Source organism: Peromyscus maniculatus, chromosome 4 (genome assembly GCF_049852395.1).
Source record: "Peromyscus maniculatus bairdii isolate BWxNUB_F1_BW_parent chromosome 4, HU_Pman_BW_mat_3.1, whole genome shotgun sequence".
Classification (NCBI taxonomy): domain Eukaryota; kingdom Metazoa; phylum Chordata; class Mammalia; order Rodentia; family Cricetidae; genus Peromyscus; species Peromyscus maniculatus.
In genome coordinates, this window is record NC_134855.1 from 8,255,578 (window position 1) to 8,273,306 (window position 17,729).

Genomic DNA, 17,729 nt, shown 5'->3' on the forward strand with positions numbered 1-17,729 from the left:
AGGGTGAGAAAGAAAGCAGCCAGTGATTCCAGATGAAGACAGGCTGTGGATGCAAGATCTGGAGACTTGTAAAGAAAGAGGTCATGAATTCTAGAGTCCAATCGATCTTCTAGAGAAAGGGTCTCCGTGGAATTGTTAAATTGTGGACACAGACACAGATAGATTGTCTTGGCCAGGGGAAAGAGACATCACCGCCTCTGGTATGCCTCTGGGGACTGGATCTAGGAATTCCTCTTCCCTGGATTTGTCTCGGGTTTAGACTCTTTAGAATGGGGTCCTGGAACCAGATGATTGTCCTTTTTCAGGGGAGAATAGTCAGGCTCACACAGGGAGGGGCCAGACAGAATGAGATGGGGCCAAGGTGAGCAAAGACATCAGGAGGGCATGGACCCTTCCTCCTATGTTACCTCCCTCTGCCCATGCATTCGTCCCAAGCTCCCTACTGAGCAGAAGAGTGGAAACAGGAGCAGGGATGCAGTGTAGATGTAAGGCTGTCAGGGGCTTGGGAATGCAAAGCCTGTATGGCAGTGTTCCCGCTTAAAGCTCAGACAGGGCTGGGCGGTAGTGGGACACACCTTTAATCCCAGCACTTGGGAGGCAGAGGCAGGCGGATCTCTGTGAGTTCGAGGCCAGCCTGGTCTACAGAGTGAGTTCCAGGACAGGCTCCAAAGCTACACAGAAAAAAAAAAAAAAGCTCGGGCAGGAACTGGACTTAGCACAGGGCACTCATTGGTCAGTCCCATGCTGTCTATCGCCCAGGTAATTGGGTGGCTGTTGTTGTGTGTCAAAACTTTTCCTGGCACACATGTGCCCTACCGAACCTACACACCACACTTAGGGAACCTAGGACAGATCGAAGTAGGGATAGCACCAGAGTCCAGCTTGGTGAACCGAGGCGTTCTATTGGGGTCATTTACAGGAATGTGGGTGAAGGGTCATTACAGGAGCAGAAATGACCCACAGACAGCTGCACCACAGAAGCCCACTGGAGCATGGATGACCGTCCCAAAGCTGGGACCCTGGAAAACATGGCACACACTGCAGACAGCTCCATAAGGTTGCATGGACAGTGTCCTTCCCCGGCACCTCAGTCGGTCTAACCTCTTCCCGGGCACCTCAGTCGGTCTAACCTCTTCAGGCAGCTCTTCCTCTTTGAGAATCTTCCTTGCAGCTCTGCTTACCCAGGCCTAGTGAGTCCGGTCAGTTTCAGGGGGTTCTTAAAGCTTTTGTTTTTGGTTGTTTACCTTGGTGCTTTAGGGGCTCCCCTGCAGGATGGAACATTTTAACCCCAGAGGAGACTTGTTACACAACAGCTGTTGCTGGTTGTTGCATTGGCAGGGCAGGGGCCACCCCAAGTTCTCCTGCTCGGCCGACTGCCTGGTTAGCCAGATGTTCAGCTGCTGCTGCATTCCACTCAGTCATAAGCAGCCCCACCTCTGAGCCTTCCCGTGGTTCTGCATACACCAGGCATGACCATACTGCATGAGTCACATGTCAGGCCTGACACTTGTCACCCAGGAATGGAGAGGAAGCCTGGTCTCCGCCCACTGGGGACGTTGGGACTGAGTTTTGCTGAGTATCATGGCTCAAATGGGTAGGGGCTGAACGTTTATCAGTGGACAGATGGGTTAAGGCCAGAGGAATGTCAGATCCTGTCCCAACGTTTGTTTTAGAACCCTGTTTCCTTGGCATCACATACCCCAGAGCCTATTCACCCAATCGCCTATCTTCAGCCTTTCTACCCCGACCCTGGCAACTCACCAAGTCAGTCTCACCCAGTTTTAAAGACCCACCACATCAGCCTTACCTTCACCCTGACGTTAAGGTTCTCTCTGGAGGAATGCGCCTCTCCTCTGAACACTGGCCTCACCCCACCCCCCATTACTCCAGGAGGGAGGTGTAGGGCATGTCTCATCACAAAGCCTTGGACCAGGAGTCCCTGTTATTTTGACCATGCTGGGGACCTGACCACTCAAACATTTGACCTGGGGCTGGAGTGATGGCTCAGCAGCCCAAAAGAACTGTCTATTTGTCCACTTGGGTTTGGTTCCCAGCAACCACATGGAAGCTAACAACTGTTTATAACTTCAATTCCAGAGGATCCGAAGCATGCATATGGTTCCTAGACATGCATGCAGGCTAAACACACATACATATAAAATAAAAATGAATAAATTATCAAAATCAAAATCAAGATCTGATGATATGTGAGTCCAGGGCTTTGGGGAGGGGGAAGCTGTACAGTATCATCATCCACCAGGTTCAAGGAAGACAGTGGTGTTCCCCATGCAGTAGTGGCGACCACCTTTAATCCTAGTATACGGGAGGCAGAGGCAGGCGGATCTCTGAGTTTGAGGCCAGCGTGGTCTATAGAGAGAGTTCCAGGACAGCCAGGACTACACGGAGAAACCCTGTCTCAAAAAACAAAAGAAAAAGAAAGGAAAACAAGAAAAGCTAACTTGCAGAGGCAAGACCTAAGTAAACATGGAAACAGAGGCGGGACCAACGAAGGAGGCAGGAGAAAGAAGCTGCCCACTGCCGCAGCCCCAGGTTCCAGTCTCCAGACTTACCTGTACCCTGGCAGCCTTTCCTAGCCCTCGATTCCAAATCACCCTTCCGGTGACCTCCGCTTTCCTGTTGAAGCTAATCTGGGAATCGGTTTGGCTTTGTGGCCAAAAGCCTTGGTAGACTAGAGTGTGCTTTACAACCTGCCCTAACCTAGGTTTGCAATGACCTATTCTGGCCAGGTCCCTACCCTGTAACCCTGGCTGCTACCCACCCTCTTATCTGGAACATTCTCTCCTCAGTCTCTCCACCCTTCTAGGCCCAGACCCAAGCCCTCCTCCCACTTAACGGTGTCCTTTCTTGCTCCTTGAAGTGCTACTGGACGGTTTTAAGTTCAGTTTCCTGCCTCAGTGTCTCCTTCCACCCTGAAGCAGGAATCCGTTGAAGACCTCTTTGCAGGCCAACTCTCCCCTGACCCGAGCCTTTGTCTGAAAGGCCCTGGGTCCGAGAGGAAAGGAGGTGGTCACATGGCCCTGCAAAGCCTGCCATGACAGAGCCTGGCACGGCATGAGCCCCGTTCTGCCAACTTCCTTCCCACATGTTGGGATCACAAACGTAGGCTCTACCTACTTGCAGGCCAGCCACAAGAGGTGCTCTGTTCATGCCCACAGCAGGCCCTGGCTGCCCACCAGCACTGGCCGATCAAAGACACAACACCCGACTCAGAAAACGGCCCTTTATTTCTTCATAATCAGAATCGGTTCACATCACCATCAGCTCCTCTGGGACCTGGGGAAGGGACAGGGCTTGCAAAGGTGGCTGTTATCCCAGTGCCCAGACCCTGCTGTGCACTAAAAGAAGGTCCAGAAAAAAAGGGGGAACAGCAGGAAGAAATGCCAGGGATTCCTGGGCAGAGGCAGCCATGGGCAGCAGACCTTGAATGGCTTCCACACCCCTGTGGCATCCTTCGTGACAGGTGGGGCCACGGCACAGGTTTGAGATGTGTCAACAAAAGGCTAACCAGGTCAGCAGGGCACAAAGGGCCATTCCTAGTGCCTGCTTGAGGCCTCATGACCCAGACCCTGGTTCTTCAGGTAGATCAGGGGACAGACAGGGCATGGGTCCAGGTAGGCACTTCCCTCAGTGAGTCTGCTGCAGATCCAGATCCCCGGAGGGAAGAGTCCACAAAAGACAATGACATCTGTGCCTTGCCCTGTGGGCCTCCCAAGCCACAGCATGGCCTTGGATGCCACTTCTGAGAATCATGGCATTTCTTGATCTGCCTGGCACCTCAGTTCTTAGAGCTGCTGGGTGACCAGTGGGCAATGTGGGGGCATAGTAGGCCCAGGGCCAGTTCTGTAACGTGAGTGTGGGACTTGCCTTCTCAAGACCTCTCAGCCTTGGAGGTGCCACCCCTGCCTGAGCTCCACTCTCTGGAGGCAGGGTTGTAGATATGTCAGGGAATTTCTCATACCAGGACTCACCCAGGATGCAAAGTGTGTCCAAGCTCATGACTACCTCTTGACAGCTCTTCTGGACTGTCATGTGTGTGCATGCATAGTTGGTCCTGAATACACAAGTGCATCACACACACACACACACACACGCACACACACACACACACACACACACACACACACATGCCCACACATGAACGAATGCAGATGTGCCTCTTACTGATGCTGGGGTGCCGCGTGCTGATGTGTGTGCAGGGGACACACACTGAGGGCTGCACACAGGGCTACCTGTGGAGTTGTGAACATGTACTCACACCCGCAAGTGAGTGTGGTCATTCACATGAGCACACAGCAGGGAGACCTGGGACATCTATGGGGCGTGGGCAGGGTAGGGAGGGTGTGCCAGGGTCTAGCTGGCACAGGGCTCTGGTAGGCTGCTCAGAATGGTCTCCAAGTTGTGCTTGTCAGCGCGGATCTCAGCAAGGTCACTCTCAAAGCTCTGGATCTGTAGCTCCTGCCTGGCAGACTCTTGCTCCAGCCTCCTCAGCTTGCGATGCAGGGCTCCACGTGAACCCAGCTGCAGCCTCAAGTCTTCTAGGGCCCTCTGGGTCTCATTCAGGGTCTGAGCAGGAGCTTGGTGGGTATCCAAGGACCCTGGAGAGGAGCACAGGCAGCTTCAGCAGAGGCTAGCTGCCTGCCGGCCTTGGGAACCAGAGACCCAGGTCAGACACCCAGAACCTGGTCTGTCCACTACCTACTGGAACAAATGGAGTGAGAGGGAATACAGGAGGAGGTAAAGGCCTGGGTGTCCATCCCATGGAGCTCACATGCAGAGTTAATATCTGGGGCTGGAGAGGGGGCTCATCCGTTAAGAGTAGGTGTTACTCTTACAGAGGACCCAGGTTCAGTTCCCAGCACCCATGTGGTAGCTGACAACCATCTATAATTCCAGTTCCAGGGGATCTCACACCCTCTTGGGCCTCTGTGGGCACTGCATGTACATGGTGCACTCACATTCAGGCAAAACACTCACTTGTAAAATAAAAATAAAAATCTTTAAACAAGGACTCAAGGATTTATTTTTTATTCTTTTGTAATCATGACTGTTCTGGAACTTGCTATGTAGACCAGGCTGACTTTGAACTCACAGAGATCTTCCTGCCTCTACCTCCTGAGTGCTGGGTTTAAAGGTGTGTACCACCACACCTGGTTGGGTATTTATTTATTTATTTATTTATTTATTTATTTATTTATTTATTTTTGGTTTTTTGAGACAGGGTTTCTCTGTGTAGTCTTGGCTGTCCTGGAACTCACTCTGTAGACCAGGCTAGCCTCCAACTCATAGAGATCCACCTGCCTCTGCCTCCGAGTACTGGGATTAAAGCCATGTACCACCATACCTGGTGGGATTTTTATTCTTTTTTGTTTTTGTTTTTTGAGACAGGGTTTCTCTGTGTAGTTTTGGTGCCTGTCCTGGAACTCGCTCTGTAGACCAGGCTGGCCTCGAACTCACAGAGATCCGCCTGGCTCTGCCTCCCGAGTGCTGGGGACTTTTATTCTTAATAACTTACTTATATTTACTTATTTGTTGTTGAGGGCATGGCTAGAAGTCCATTCTCTCCATCTATAATGGGACCAGGGCTGGAACTCAGGTCGTCAGCTAGGCAGCAGGTGTCTTCACCCACTGAGCCATTTCCTGGCCCAGTAAAAAAAATTTAAAAGCCTCAGCGATTCCCCTCCAAAACCAGTTTCCTCGTTTACAAAACTGTGGGAGAGAGGTCCCAGGATCTGTGCTGGCTCAAACGTCAGCACACATTTGCAGATACCACCGTGAGCTGGTCAAGTGGGTTCACAGAGGAGACTGCGGGTGTCCAGATTTAGACAGGCCCAGGGTGGCGTGGGGTGGGAAGGGCTGCGGGCCTGGGGGGCAGGCATGGGGTTCTCACGCTGGCCCCTCATGAATTCCTCCCACTCAGTAGGAATGAGCCTCTCCAAGAGACAAAGAGTGGAGTCAGTGCTCACACAGGAATGCAGGGTGGATGGGGTCCAAGGTGCTCTTGTCACTTTGTCATGAAGTGCGGTGACATCAACAGAAAGACGGAGCTCAACTGGGCGGGAGGGGACAGGGTAGAAGTCAGCCCCATGTGGCTTCTTTTTGTTGTTGTTGTTTTTGGTGGGTTGGTTTTTTGAGACTGGGTTTCTCTGTGTAGCCCTGGCTGTTCTGGAACTTACTCTGTAGACCAGGCTGGCCTTGAACTTATAGAGATCCACCTGAAGGCATGCACCACCAACACCCAGCCTCAAGGAGTTTCAGGCCAGCCTTGCCAAATCAATGAGCTCCAGGCTCAGTGAGACCCTGTTTCAAAATATGAGGTAGAGGGTCATTCAGAGAGAACGGGTACTTGCTGCCAAGACTGATGACCTGGGTTCCCACATGGTGGAAGGGAGGGACTGACTTATAAATCGTCCCCTAACCTCCATCCATGTGCCATGGCAAGCACACATACAAACACACAAAATAAATGAGTAAAGTAAAATAAATATAAGCTAGGCACAGTGGAACATGCTTTTAATCCAGTCCCTGAGAATCAGAGACAGGCTGATCTCTGTGAGCTGGAGGCCAGCCTGACCCACATAGTGAGTTCTGTTGAGACCTTGTCTCAAAATAAAATAAAAACTTTAAAAATAAATAAATAGCCTAATACAGTAACATAAGCCTTTAATGTCAGCACTGGAGAGCAGAGGCAGGTGGATCTCTGTGGATTCCAGGACAGCCTGGTCTACATAATGGGTCCCAGGACAGCCAGAGGTACATAACGAAACCCTGTCTCAAAAAATAAAAATACATAATGTGGAGAGTGATAGAGAGGATACCCAAAGTCAACCTCTGACCTCCACACACAAGTACACAAGCCCACCGCCTCCCTCAAGCCCCACACACAAATAAAGAAATAATTCCTAAAACTTCTAAAGGGAAAACACTGTGAGTCCACTTAGGTGAGCTCCCTAGAGAAGTCAAGGCCATAGGAAGGAGGCAGGTATAGGGAAGGGTGATGGGGAGCCCGTGTTCAATGGGCCATTTCTCTTTGGACAGTCAAGAAAGTTCTGGAGCCGGGCGGTGGTGGCACACGCCTTTAATCCCAGCACTCAGGAGGCAGAGGCAGGCGGGTCTCTGTGAGTTCGAGGCCAGCCTGGTCTACAGAGTGAGTTCCAGGAAAGGCGCAAAGCTACACAGAGAAACCCTGTCTTAAAAAAAAAAAAAGAAAGAAAGAAAGAAAGTTCTGGAGATAGATGGTGGCGATGGGACACAACAATGTTCAGTGACGGAGGCCCAGGCGCTGGGGGCTCCGTCTCCAGCCTGTGGCACGAGGTGGCCGTCCCCTTCTCAGGTGGGGCCTGGTCAACAGGAATGTGCCCTGACGGGGATATTAGCCCTCTCTGTCCTGACTGCCGTCACGTGACCGGGTCTCCTCCACTGTGTGCTTGTGCCAGGCAGCACTGAGCTGCCCAAGTCTCAAAGCAACAGGGTCAGCGGACTCAAACCAAGAGCCAAAGTCAGCCTTTAACGCCTCCTCTCCCTGCACGCTCTCTTGCAGTGCCAAGGATGGACCCTGGACTTTGTGCCTGCGAGATGGACACTCTGCCGCTGAGCCGTATTCCTAACCCAAATTCTTCCTCCTCTGAAGTCGACTGCCTGGGAGGTTTGTCATAACAACGGAAAGATGGCTAACACAGTCATCAAAACGTGTACTTAACGGGGCGGTGGTGGCGCATGGTTTTGATCCCAGCACTCAGGAGTCAGGGACAGGCAGATCTCTGTGAGTTCGAGGCCAGCCTGGTCTACAGAGCGAGATCCAGGACAGGCACCAAAACTACACAGAGAAACCCTGTCTCAGGAAAAAAAGAAAGAAAGAAAGAAAGGAAGGAAGGAAGGAAGGAAGGAAGGAAGGAAGGAAGGAAGGAAGGAAGGAAGAATATTTAAACACGTTAACAAAGTACATTTTATGTTATGTATATCTTAGCACAGTTTTTAAAAATATATGCTGTTCATTCCAGCCCAACCTCTCTGACCATTGTCCGGGACATCCACAGGGCCCTAGCCATTCATCTATCAGTCCTCTTTGCTAAAGCCTGTCCAGAGTTTTCCTTTCCTTTCCTTCTCTCCTTTTTTAAGATTTATTTTATTTTTATGTCTGTCTGTATGTCTATGTGAATGTGTGAGGGTACCCCCAGAGGCCAGACGAGGGTACTGGATGCCCTGGAGCTGGAGATAGACTGTCGTGAACAGACAAGGCGCTGCCACTGAACTTGGCTCCTCTAGAAGAGCAGGAAGCAGATGGTTTAACGGCTCAGCCGCCTCTTCTCCCCACATTCTTTCTCTTTTTTGAGGCATGGTCTCACTATGTCCCCAAGGCTGGCCTGGAACTTGGATCTATCCTTCTGCCTCAGCCTCCCGTGGGCTAGGTTTATGACCATGCGCTACCCCTCCCCCCAGCTTCATGTGGAATTTCCCTTCCTTCCTGTGAACCAGTGTCTGCTGATTCTCCCTACTCACGCACTTCCTGAGTCCCCCACTTTCACGCTTGTTTCGTAGGTGGGCAAGCCGGCTCACAGGTCAAGTGATGTGCCCAAGTGCCACCACCCAGGAAGGGGCAGAGTCGGAATCAAGTCCTAGTCACCGTTGTGCCCTTGCTTGTCTGTCATTCTGTCTGCTCTAACCGCTAACGGACTCATTGGGAACCAAGGGTTTGTCCCTGAACGCAGTGAGTTTTCTGTTTTCCCGACCCACACCAGACTCACCAGAGGACTAGAGGAAGCAGAGGTTGCCCCCTGTGCCCCTGCAGACACCGTGAATTCAGTTCCAGACTCCCACCCTGCCCTGCACAGGCTACAAAGCCTGTGACAGGTGACAGGGCAGAAGTGGAAGCCACGGATTTTAGGACAAGGAGAAATGTATCCTACAACTGACCCCCAGGGACTCGCCTTGGGGTCTCCTTACCAAGCTTGGTGAGCAGCTCTGACAGGACCTTGATGTCCTTCACCAAAGACCCTCGAGATTCTTGAATCTGGTGCTCCACGGTGCTCAGCCCAGAGGCCACCTGGACCAGAAAGAACATCTTAGTGGCTGCCTAGGCTGGTTTTATGTCAGCTTGAAACAAGCTAAAGCCATCTGAGAAGAGGGGACCTTAACTGAGAAGATGCCTCCCATAAGACTGGGTTATAGGCAAGACTGTAGGGCATTTTCTTAATTAGTGATTGATGCAGGAGGGCCCAGGCATGGTGGGTGGTGACACCCCTGGGCTGATGGTCCTGGGTGCTTTAAGAAAGCAGGCTGAGGAAACCATGAGGAGCAGGCCAGCAAGCAGCACCCCTCCATGGCCTCGGCATCGGCTCCTACTGCCGCGTTCCTGCCCTGTTTGAGTTCCTACCCTGACTTCTGTCAGTGATGGACTGCTATCTGGAAATATAAGTGGAATAAATCCTTTCCTTCCCAGGCTGCTTTGGGTCACGATATTTCGTCACAGCAACGGTAACCCTAACTGAGACACTGGGCATAGGTGGATGGTGTGAGGGCTGGGCACACCCACCTGCTTAGCCTCCTCCAGCTCCTGTTTGCGTGCTTCTGAGGTGAGCACTAGCCGAGAGGCCTGGCGGAGTGTGGCCTGGGTCTGTCTGGCGAGTCGGCTGGCGTGACGGTGGCTCTGTTTCCCCTCCCTCAGCAAAGCTCTGGTGAGCTGCAGGACAGCAGCAGCGAGGGGAAGAGTAAGTCCCTTGGGAAAGAGGAGCTTTGTTCTTTGGTTTTCTTTCTCAGGAATGAAGTTGGAACCCAGAGTCTCACACATGTTAGGTAAGTACTCTATGACTGACCCACATGCCATGACCAGTTCTTATATTTTGAAACAGGGGTTTACTAAGTTACTCACGATAGCCTTGGGTTTGTGATCCTCCTGCCTCAGCCTTCAAAGTAACTGGGATATAGATTTGTACCACCAGGTCTGCTTGGACAAGAGTTCTTATGACATGATGCCAAGCAGTCTACATCATAACCTAGAACATTCGCTTACTCATTCCCACAATCAACAGGCATGCGCTGGGGTCAGGATGCGTCTTCAGTACAAACTCCTCATTTCTCCTTAGCGGAGAAATCCCACCTGTTTTTATAGATGGGGAAACAGAGGTCCAGGGAGGGGGAGGAGGAACCGCCCAAAGTCTGAGCAAGGAGACAAGAAACTGCACCTGGAACCTCTAGTTTCAGGCCAGTCCTTCAGTAATTTAGGCACTCACGAAGAGAGTTCACTTGCATGTGAGCTCTGGATCTGAGGAACACACACACACTCACGTGCATGAGAGAGAGAGAGAGAGAGAGAGAGAGAGAGAGAGAGAGAGAGAGAGAGAGAGAGAGAGCGAGCAGTTAGAATTTGGCCCCAGATAAAGAAAGCCTAGGGGACAGGGAAGGTGACCCGTTAGATGCATGAGACCCCGAGTTCAGTCTTTAGTACTGGATAAACTGGGGGATGGCAGAGGCAGGAGAATCAGAAGTTCAAGGTTATCCTCAACTAGACAGTGATTTCAAGGCCAGCCTAGGATTAAAAACAGGAGACTGTCAGAAAATTAAAAAGTGGGGGTTGGAGAGATGGCTCAGCAGTTAAGAGCACTTGTTGCCCTTACAGTGGACCTGGGCTCAGTCCCTAGCACCTACAGAGTGGCTCACAGCCAGGGGATCCTTCTGACTTCTGCCCACACCAGGCATGTACATAGTACATATCCATATATGCAGGCAAAACATTGTTCACATAAAATAAAACACCTTAAAATTGTATAAAAAGGTAAATAAGAAGAAATAAAAAGACAAACAAAGAAAAACCTAGAAGTTTAGACAACATCCCAATGGGCCTAGGTGTGAGTCCTGGTCATATGACTTAAGCCTTGAACTTGGCTCAGTCTAGAGTCTTCCCATTCTCACAGGCCCCCAGTGACTCCTTTTCCTTGAGGAATCAGTGAGGTCACCCACATGTGCTTCTGAGCTGAGAGCCAGGACCCACAGCAGTCAGCACCGAGGGCAAGACAGCTGCTGTCAACGAGACTGTTGTCCTGAACCTGACCTTGGCATTGTCCTTGGACAGCAGTTCTGCTTCTTTGCTTTTCTTCTTGGCGCTGGAGGAGAGAGATGCAGCATTTCCCAGCATCCTCTCTGCCTGCCTGGTCTTCCTCTTTGTGTCCTCCAGGAGCCTGGCCCTGATGCTACCTGCCCTCCTCTTCAGCGCTGCCTGCTCCTTGGGCAGAGGAAACCTCAGCTTCATTCCTGCAAAATCGACCAAGTCTGAGGCAGGAGAAACAAACAGTCTCATACCAGAGAGCCTGCCAGGTGGCGACTGGCGGTACTTGACCAGCCTCAGGACTTTTGGACAATGGAAGCAGAGTTTGGAGACACAGGAGATCTGTGTGTCCCCTTCTCAAGGTGACCCCGGAGAATAGCTAAAGGAATGAGGCATTGGCCTCAGCAAATGCAAAGACCCATAGGCTATTATGGTGTCTGTATTGTGGTCTCTATTACAGTCATATCATAGGTGGTCACAGCCTCTGGACTGTGCTCCGAGAGGGCTGAAAGAGCCTGGGATTGAGGTTTGAAGTTAATCTTTTGGGTTATGGAGCAAAGTCACAGGGACAAATTTCCACCCAGCACATGAAAAGTCTTTCTCTCAACAAGGAGAAGGTGACACCTGGGAGGCCATGTGCATCTCAATGTAGGGAGAAGGAAGCTGAGGCCAGGGAGCCATGAGATTATACAATGGGTGGCTTACAACCCTCCATGGTTCTGATGCCCCCTAAAACAACATAAGACACTCCGTAAGTACAGATTTACATTTTCCTAAATATGACTCCTGTTACACAAGCGTGCACACAGCCATGTCCTTTTCACAGGAGGCCCTAGTGAATGACCAGGACTCCAGGCCCCAAGGAAACCAGAAAACATGCCCGTTCCCGCACTGCTGGGCTAAGCTATCTCCAGCCTGCAGCAGGCAGGCTGGAGGGACAAAGAGCCACCAAGGCTTCTCTCTGGCTTGAAGACGGTATTGAGAATCAATCACACAGTGGACCTTGAGGCAGAGAGAGAGAGAGTGCTTAGCTCTGACTCAAGGACGGATAAATGACTGATTTTCTCAGTCTACCCACCTGTGAAACAAGCCACATGGATTCTTTTTCTCTTTCGTCCTTTCTCTCACCCGCAACCCCCACCCCTTTCATGACAGAGTTTCTCTGTGCAGCCCTGGCTGTCCTGGAACTCACTCTGTAGCCCAGGCTGACCTCGAACTCAGAGATCCGCCTGGCTCTGCCTCCAAAGCGCTGGCATCAAAGGCGTGTGCCACCACACCCAGCATAACTTCATTTTTGTTTTGTTTTTGGAGACAGGGTTTCTCTGTGTAGCTTTGCGCCTTTCCTGGAACTCACTTTGTAGCCCAGGCTGGTCTCGAACTCACGGAGATCTGCCTGGCTCTGCCTCCGGAGTGCTGGGATTAAAGGCGTGCGCCACTGCCGCCCGGCGTAGTTTTGCTTTTTACCTGTGCTGAAGATGGGACTTGGAACCTTGCATACTTTAGACAGCGCGCTCCCCCTGAGCCACACCCCTGCCAGTGAGAACAGCTTCTCTTCCCATATGTCCTGAGGAACTCTGTGCTTGGTGTGGCCACAGGGGCCAGTTCCCAGTGACTGGCATGTGAGACAGGAAGAGACAAACAGCATGGAAGTCCTGAGAGGTAGAAGGACTGGTCTACCTGGCTTACATCCACATAACTGGATGCTGATCCCTTTACCCAGGCATCCCTGGCTAAGGCAAGTTGGCCGTCAGGGCCATATACAGAGGCCAGGGCTCAGCAGGACACACGTACCCTCGAGGTCAGCTAGCAGTGTCTTGGCTCCTGTGACGGTCATCGTGGCAGCTTGGACAGCTGAGGAAGCCTGTGTCAGGGCCGCTGTGGTCTCATAGCGTAGCTGCAAGGAGGAGAAGAGAGGCAGGGCCTTCCTGGAGACAGGCCGAGGGGCCCAGATGGGCAGGCTAGGCTCCAGACCTCAGAATTACTCTGACTGGAGATCATCCTGATCTGATTATATGACACCAAGCCCCAAATCAATCCCAAGAAGACCTCATCTTCAGAAGCCTGGAGGATGACCAGAAAACTAGAGCCAAAGATAAGCACACACGTCCCTAAGGCGACGTCAGCCTGTAGCTATTAAATGGCTTCTCCTCAGAGTAGTCATCACTTCCCCCACGGGCACCAGATGTGACTACACGGTGAAGAACTCAGGTTTGATTGTTCAAGAGAAGACACAAAGAATGTAAAAGTCACAGGAAGTTGACTTCAGGGCATGGCATGAACTTTGAATTCTTGAACTTATGGCAGCTATGACTACCTGTACAAGATCTACATACAATTAGGGGCCTCAACACCGGCATTCTGTTATGGGGATGATGTCACAAGGTCCAACTCCTCCCTGTGAATTTATACTTAGCTAATGACTAATGGAGGAAGGAGACATTTTCTTCAGAAGGAGACATTCAGTCATAGCATAGACACTGCTATGGTACCCACATGTGTGGTGGTCTGAATGAGAATGACCCCCATAGGCTCAGATATGTGAATGCCTGGTCCCCAGTTGGTGGAGCTGTTTTGGAAGGATTAGGAGGTGTGGCCTTATTGGAGGGGGTGTGTCACTGGGGGTGGGCTTTGAGGTTCCCTTCCTCCATGCCCTGAAGGACTCCCATGGCAGAAGGAGAGAACAGGGCTTTCCACACTGTTCTCTGACCCCCACACTGACATTGTAGCAAATGTCTGCCCATTTTTAAATAAGTGTAGAAGAAAAAATAAAAGGGAACTTAGTTACTACAAGTGTCTGGGTTAAAAAGCACATGACCTGAGCCTGCAAGATGGCTCAGTGGCTAAAGGTGATTGCGGCTAAGGTTGACAAATCAGAGTTTGATCCTCAGGACCCACATGTCAGAAAAAGAGAACAAACTCTGAAAGTTGTCCTCTGACCGCCACAAGCACGCGGTGGCACAGGCGCTCACACGAAGCTAGACAGAGTGTGTGTGTGTGTGGGGGGGTGCACAGGGCCTCAGAAGTGGAGGCGCTGCCTCAAGGTGAGTTCCTGGGGTTACTTCGGGAGGAATGAGGTGTTCCAGATCTGGAGAGGAGGGGTCTCACTGCACGGTGAAGGTGCTACATGCCACTGAGACCCTGTCGGTTGTCCCTTGAGGTGGGGTATATTTTTATTGCCAGACTCTAAAGTGTGTTTGTACAGCTCAAATATAAAGCTGTATCAAGGGGAGGGGACATCAGCCTAGGTGGCGGGACACTGAACGCAAGCTTTATGTCCCATCGTGTCTTCCCATCTAAGTATTTATTTAACTTGCTGCCCTGGGAAGTTCCAAAGTGGATACCCAGCAGCAATCAATACAATGTTTGAGGTTGGAAAAAAAAGGTTTCTTGTGTGATTTGCTACAAATAAACAACATGGGTTTGAAAGCCAGGGAAGCCTCAGTTTGCTCCTGAGGCTGGGGTGTGTGTGTGGGGGGGTTGTGGGGGGAGGGTATGGGGTGCTGTGAGGGTTATGGGGAGTGGAGCATCTACATCTGTAGATGTTGGGGGGTCTGTCCCTCACAGGACTCAGCTCCCAAAGGGGCTGTGGAGGCCCCTCCCTTCCTGGCTTCCTCACCCTAGATAGGAGTGTGGGTCAGGTCAGAGGACACTGTGTTGGGTCCTCAATGCAGCAGAGCTCGCTTGGGTACCTGCCAGGCCCTGGGTCCAATCCTCGGCCTCTTCCTTTCTCCTTAAAGATATTTCTCTGTCTCCTGGGTCTGTAGGGAAGTTGAGGGGCCTTGGGGGAGGGAGCCCTGACCACCACTGTGGGGTTCTGAATCAGGTCAGCAGGCTTGGCCCCTGGGTGGTATCACGTTGCCCTCCTGTAGCTGGCTAAAACACCAACCTCAAATGGCCCTGTGGGAAGGGGATGAGAGCTTTGGGTGCTGTGCATAGACCCTTCCCGTGAGTCTGAAATTATCCCCCAAGAAAAATGCTCCAGCACAATTGTCTTTAAATGAGTCTTCTATATGTTACTGGCTGGTCCAAGTTAAACTGCCTTTCTAGAACCCCTGATTAGTGCCATCTCTCTGGGCTGAACACGAGGCTGCGTGACTTAACACTGAGTCCCATGGACTGTTCAGAATGGGTGCCTCTGGACATGGGGTATCTAAGGGCAGAAGGGAGGAAGAGACACAAGAGCCATCCAGTGTGACTGACCCTGAGAGAGGGTGCATGGATATGGCTTCTGTCATTCCCCTGCCTGCCTGTCTGTCTGTCCATCCTGTCTCCCTCCACCCCTTTACTCTCTTCTCAGCAAGCAGACTTCCCTCCCTTTGGCTTGGCCGCCTTTAAAACTCTCAGGCGTTTTGAGCGAGGCACCAGAGACTTGGGGGTGCTATTTTCCATCTTTGCATCTCCCCTACCCCAGGGCAGCCCCTCCCTCTTCCAGGACCCAGACTCAAAGTTGACCTGCATGAAGGGCTCCATCTTCTTCAGGGCTGCCCCAGCCTCTGCCTGCAGGGCTCCTACAGCCTGGACTGCCCGGCGCTCCCTCTGAGCCAGCTCCTGCTCCAGGGCCTTCACTTTCCAGTCCAGATGCCTGGCTTGGGAGTTCTGAGGCTGCAGGGAGATCGTGGGTTCAGGAAGGGCCAGGGACTGGATCCTCTGTCCAGGGAAAAGTGCTCTGCAGTGCTGGGAGGCCAGCCTGTGCCCTGCTGTGCTGGGGAGGCCAGCCTGTGGCTACTAGCCCAGAACTGACACTTTAACCTTGGTCCCAGAGTGCTTCCTGCTGTCCCAGGCACCTCAGGCACCCCAGGGGCAGTGCAGAAGGAGGAGTTGCAGAGAAGCCGGGCTGGCGAACCTGTCCCTGGGGGCTCAGACCCCAGCCCCACCGATTGCTAGCTGTGCAGTTCCGGGCAATTCTAGCTAACTGTTAAGACCCGCGAGTATGACTGCCTTTCTTCCTCACAAGGTGAGATTCCCTCCTCAGGCCCGCAGTTCGTCCTCCACCTGAACCTTGACCAGTGTGCTTCAGAATGCAGTGTTCCAGATGTTAGAAAGGCAGAACTGTGTATGATCCCAAGCCCTCGGCGGTATCCATCTGGGTCATCCAGGTTGTTGCACGTGAGGAGAGCAGGGGAAGCCATGAGGCAGTAGCCGCAGGCAGCCTGTGTCCCAAACGCATTTGGATGGCTTTCTGGTTTTAATTTCCTTGGTATTGGGTGTGGAACCCAGGACCTTGAGCATGCTGGGCACACACTCGCCCCGTGAGCTGCATGAAGAGCCGGCTTAGTGCTCTGTTAAAGCCAGGTTTCTGAGGCTGGAGATCTCAGGATTACCCACAGACAAGCTTGGCAGGATGTGGAGACGTGCTGAGTGTTGAATGAAGAACTCACTAGATACCCTCCAGCTCCCACCTCTAAAGTTAAATGGAGGAGGCTGAGTCCATGAGACAGAGGGTCACTGGTGGCTGGAACTCAGGGAGGGAAATCCTTGGCCAAGGTCACCGCTGGCGTGGGAACTGGGACATGTATCACCCCATCCCTCTGCTGTCCTTGCTCATGTCACAGTTCCAGCCTTGGTATGGAAGATTGGCTGAGCCCTGCCTGTTTCAATAGGACACTTCCCAGTTAACAAGCAGCCCTGCCCACCTCTGCCTGGCCCTCTGGCTTCTCCATAATCTAGAACCTTCACTGCCACCCCACGAGGAGCTCCAGGGATGCTGAACTGACCATTGTTCCAGGGGTGACCAGCACGGCCAGACGTGGGGCAGCATCACCAATGACTTGCTTCACAGTGGCCAGTGACCTCTCAGCTTTGGGCAGCACCTCTGCCACAGCTGTGCCCAGGGCATTCTGGGCTGCCTGCACCTCCTGGTACCTGGGAGGAAAGAGGTCAGGATGAGCCACAGAACAGAGTGCAGGACACGCTTCTCCATCTCTGTTAAAGCTGCTGGCTGGAGCTGTTAACCTGCAAAGTCCTCTTCCATCTCCTGGCAGACTCACCCTGTGTAGGTCAGGACCCAGCCAGTGGCATGGAAAAATGGCTCTGATCTGCAGTTTTCAGGGCGTGTGTGTGTGTGTGTGTGTGTGTGTGTGTGTGTGTGTGTGTGTGTGTGTGTTTGCCTGCCTGTAGGTGCAGATGTCCAAAGAGGCGAGAAGTATCAGATGCCCTGAGCTGTAGTTACAGGCAGTTATAAGCCACCTGATGTGGGTGCTGGAACTGAACTTGGGTTTTCTACAAGAGCAGTGGGTGCTCTTAACAGCTGAGCCATCTCTCCAGTCTCTGAAACTTTCAAACGAGCAGACTCTTATCCTCTTAGCCAGTTTGGGCATGCCACTCTGTCCAGGCTCCAGGCTACTGTGCACCCAAGAACCACCCAAGAATCCAAGGTTTCTACAGACTCTTGGATCTTCTTGGAAAGCTGCAGAGGAAGCTACCTGGGATGGAAGGACAGCGGCCTAGGCTGTGATCTTGACTGACTATGCCCTTGCTGCTGACCTTTGGCATCTGTTCCTGTTTGGATGCCAAAGGACCCCCATAAGCTCGTGTGTTTGAACACTGTCCCCAATTAGTGGCACTGGGAAGTCTGAGGAACCTATAGTAGGTGGAGCCTTGCCGGAGGAAGTGGGTCACTCGAGGGAGGTCTTGGAAAGGTTCTAGAGCCTGATCCATTTCCTGTTCACTC

At 52.0% G+C, this 17,729-nt stretch overlaps 1 protein-coding gene across 2 annotated transcripts in view; it reads right to left on the reverse strand.

Moving 5' to 3' along the window:
- Window positions 1-3,227: 3,227 nt before the first annotated feature.
- The window catches only part of Lamc3 (laminin subunit gamma 3), a 59,000-nt gene continuing 44,498 nt past the window's right edge, over window positions 3,228-17,729 (reverse strand). For both annotated transcript variants that reach the window (XM_076568952.1, XM_016001991.3), the window contains exons 22-28: window positions 16,774-16,921; window positions 15,512-15,661; window positions 12,851-12,953; window positions 11,066-11,265; window positions 9,551-9,697; window positions 8,962-9,061; window positions 3,228-4,616 (exon numbers count right to left, since the gene is read on the reverse strand). In XM_076568952.1, the coding sequence (XP_076425067.1) occupies window positions 4,372-4,616; window positions 8,962-9,061; window positions 9,551-9,697; window positions 11,066-11,265; window positions 12,851-12,953; window positions 15,512-15,661; window positions 16,774-16,921 (1,093 nt within the window). In that variant the 3' untranslated portion in view covers window positions 3,228-4,371. The remainder of the gene's footprint in view (window positions 4,617-8,961; window positions 9,062-9,550; window positions 9,698-11,065; window positions 11,266-12,850; window positions 12,954-15,511; window positions 15,662-16,773; window positions 16,922-17,729) is intronic.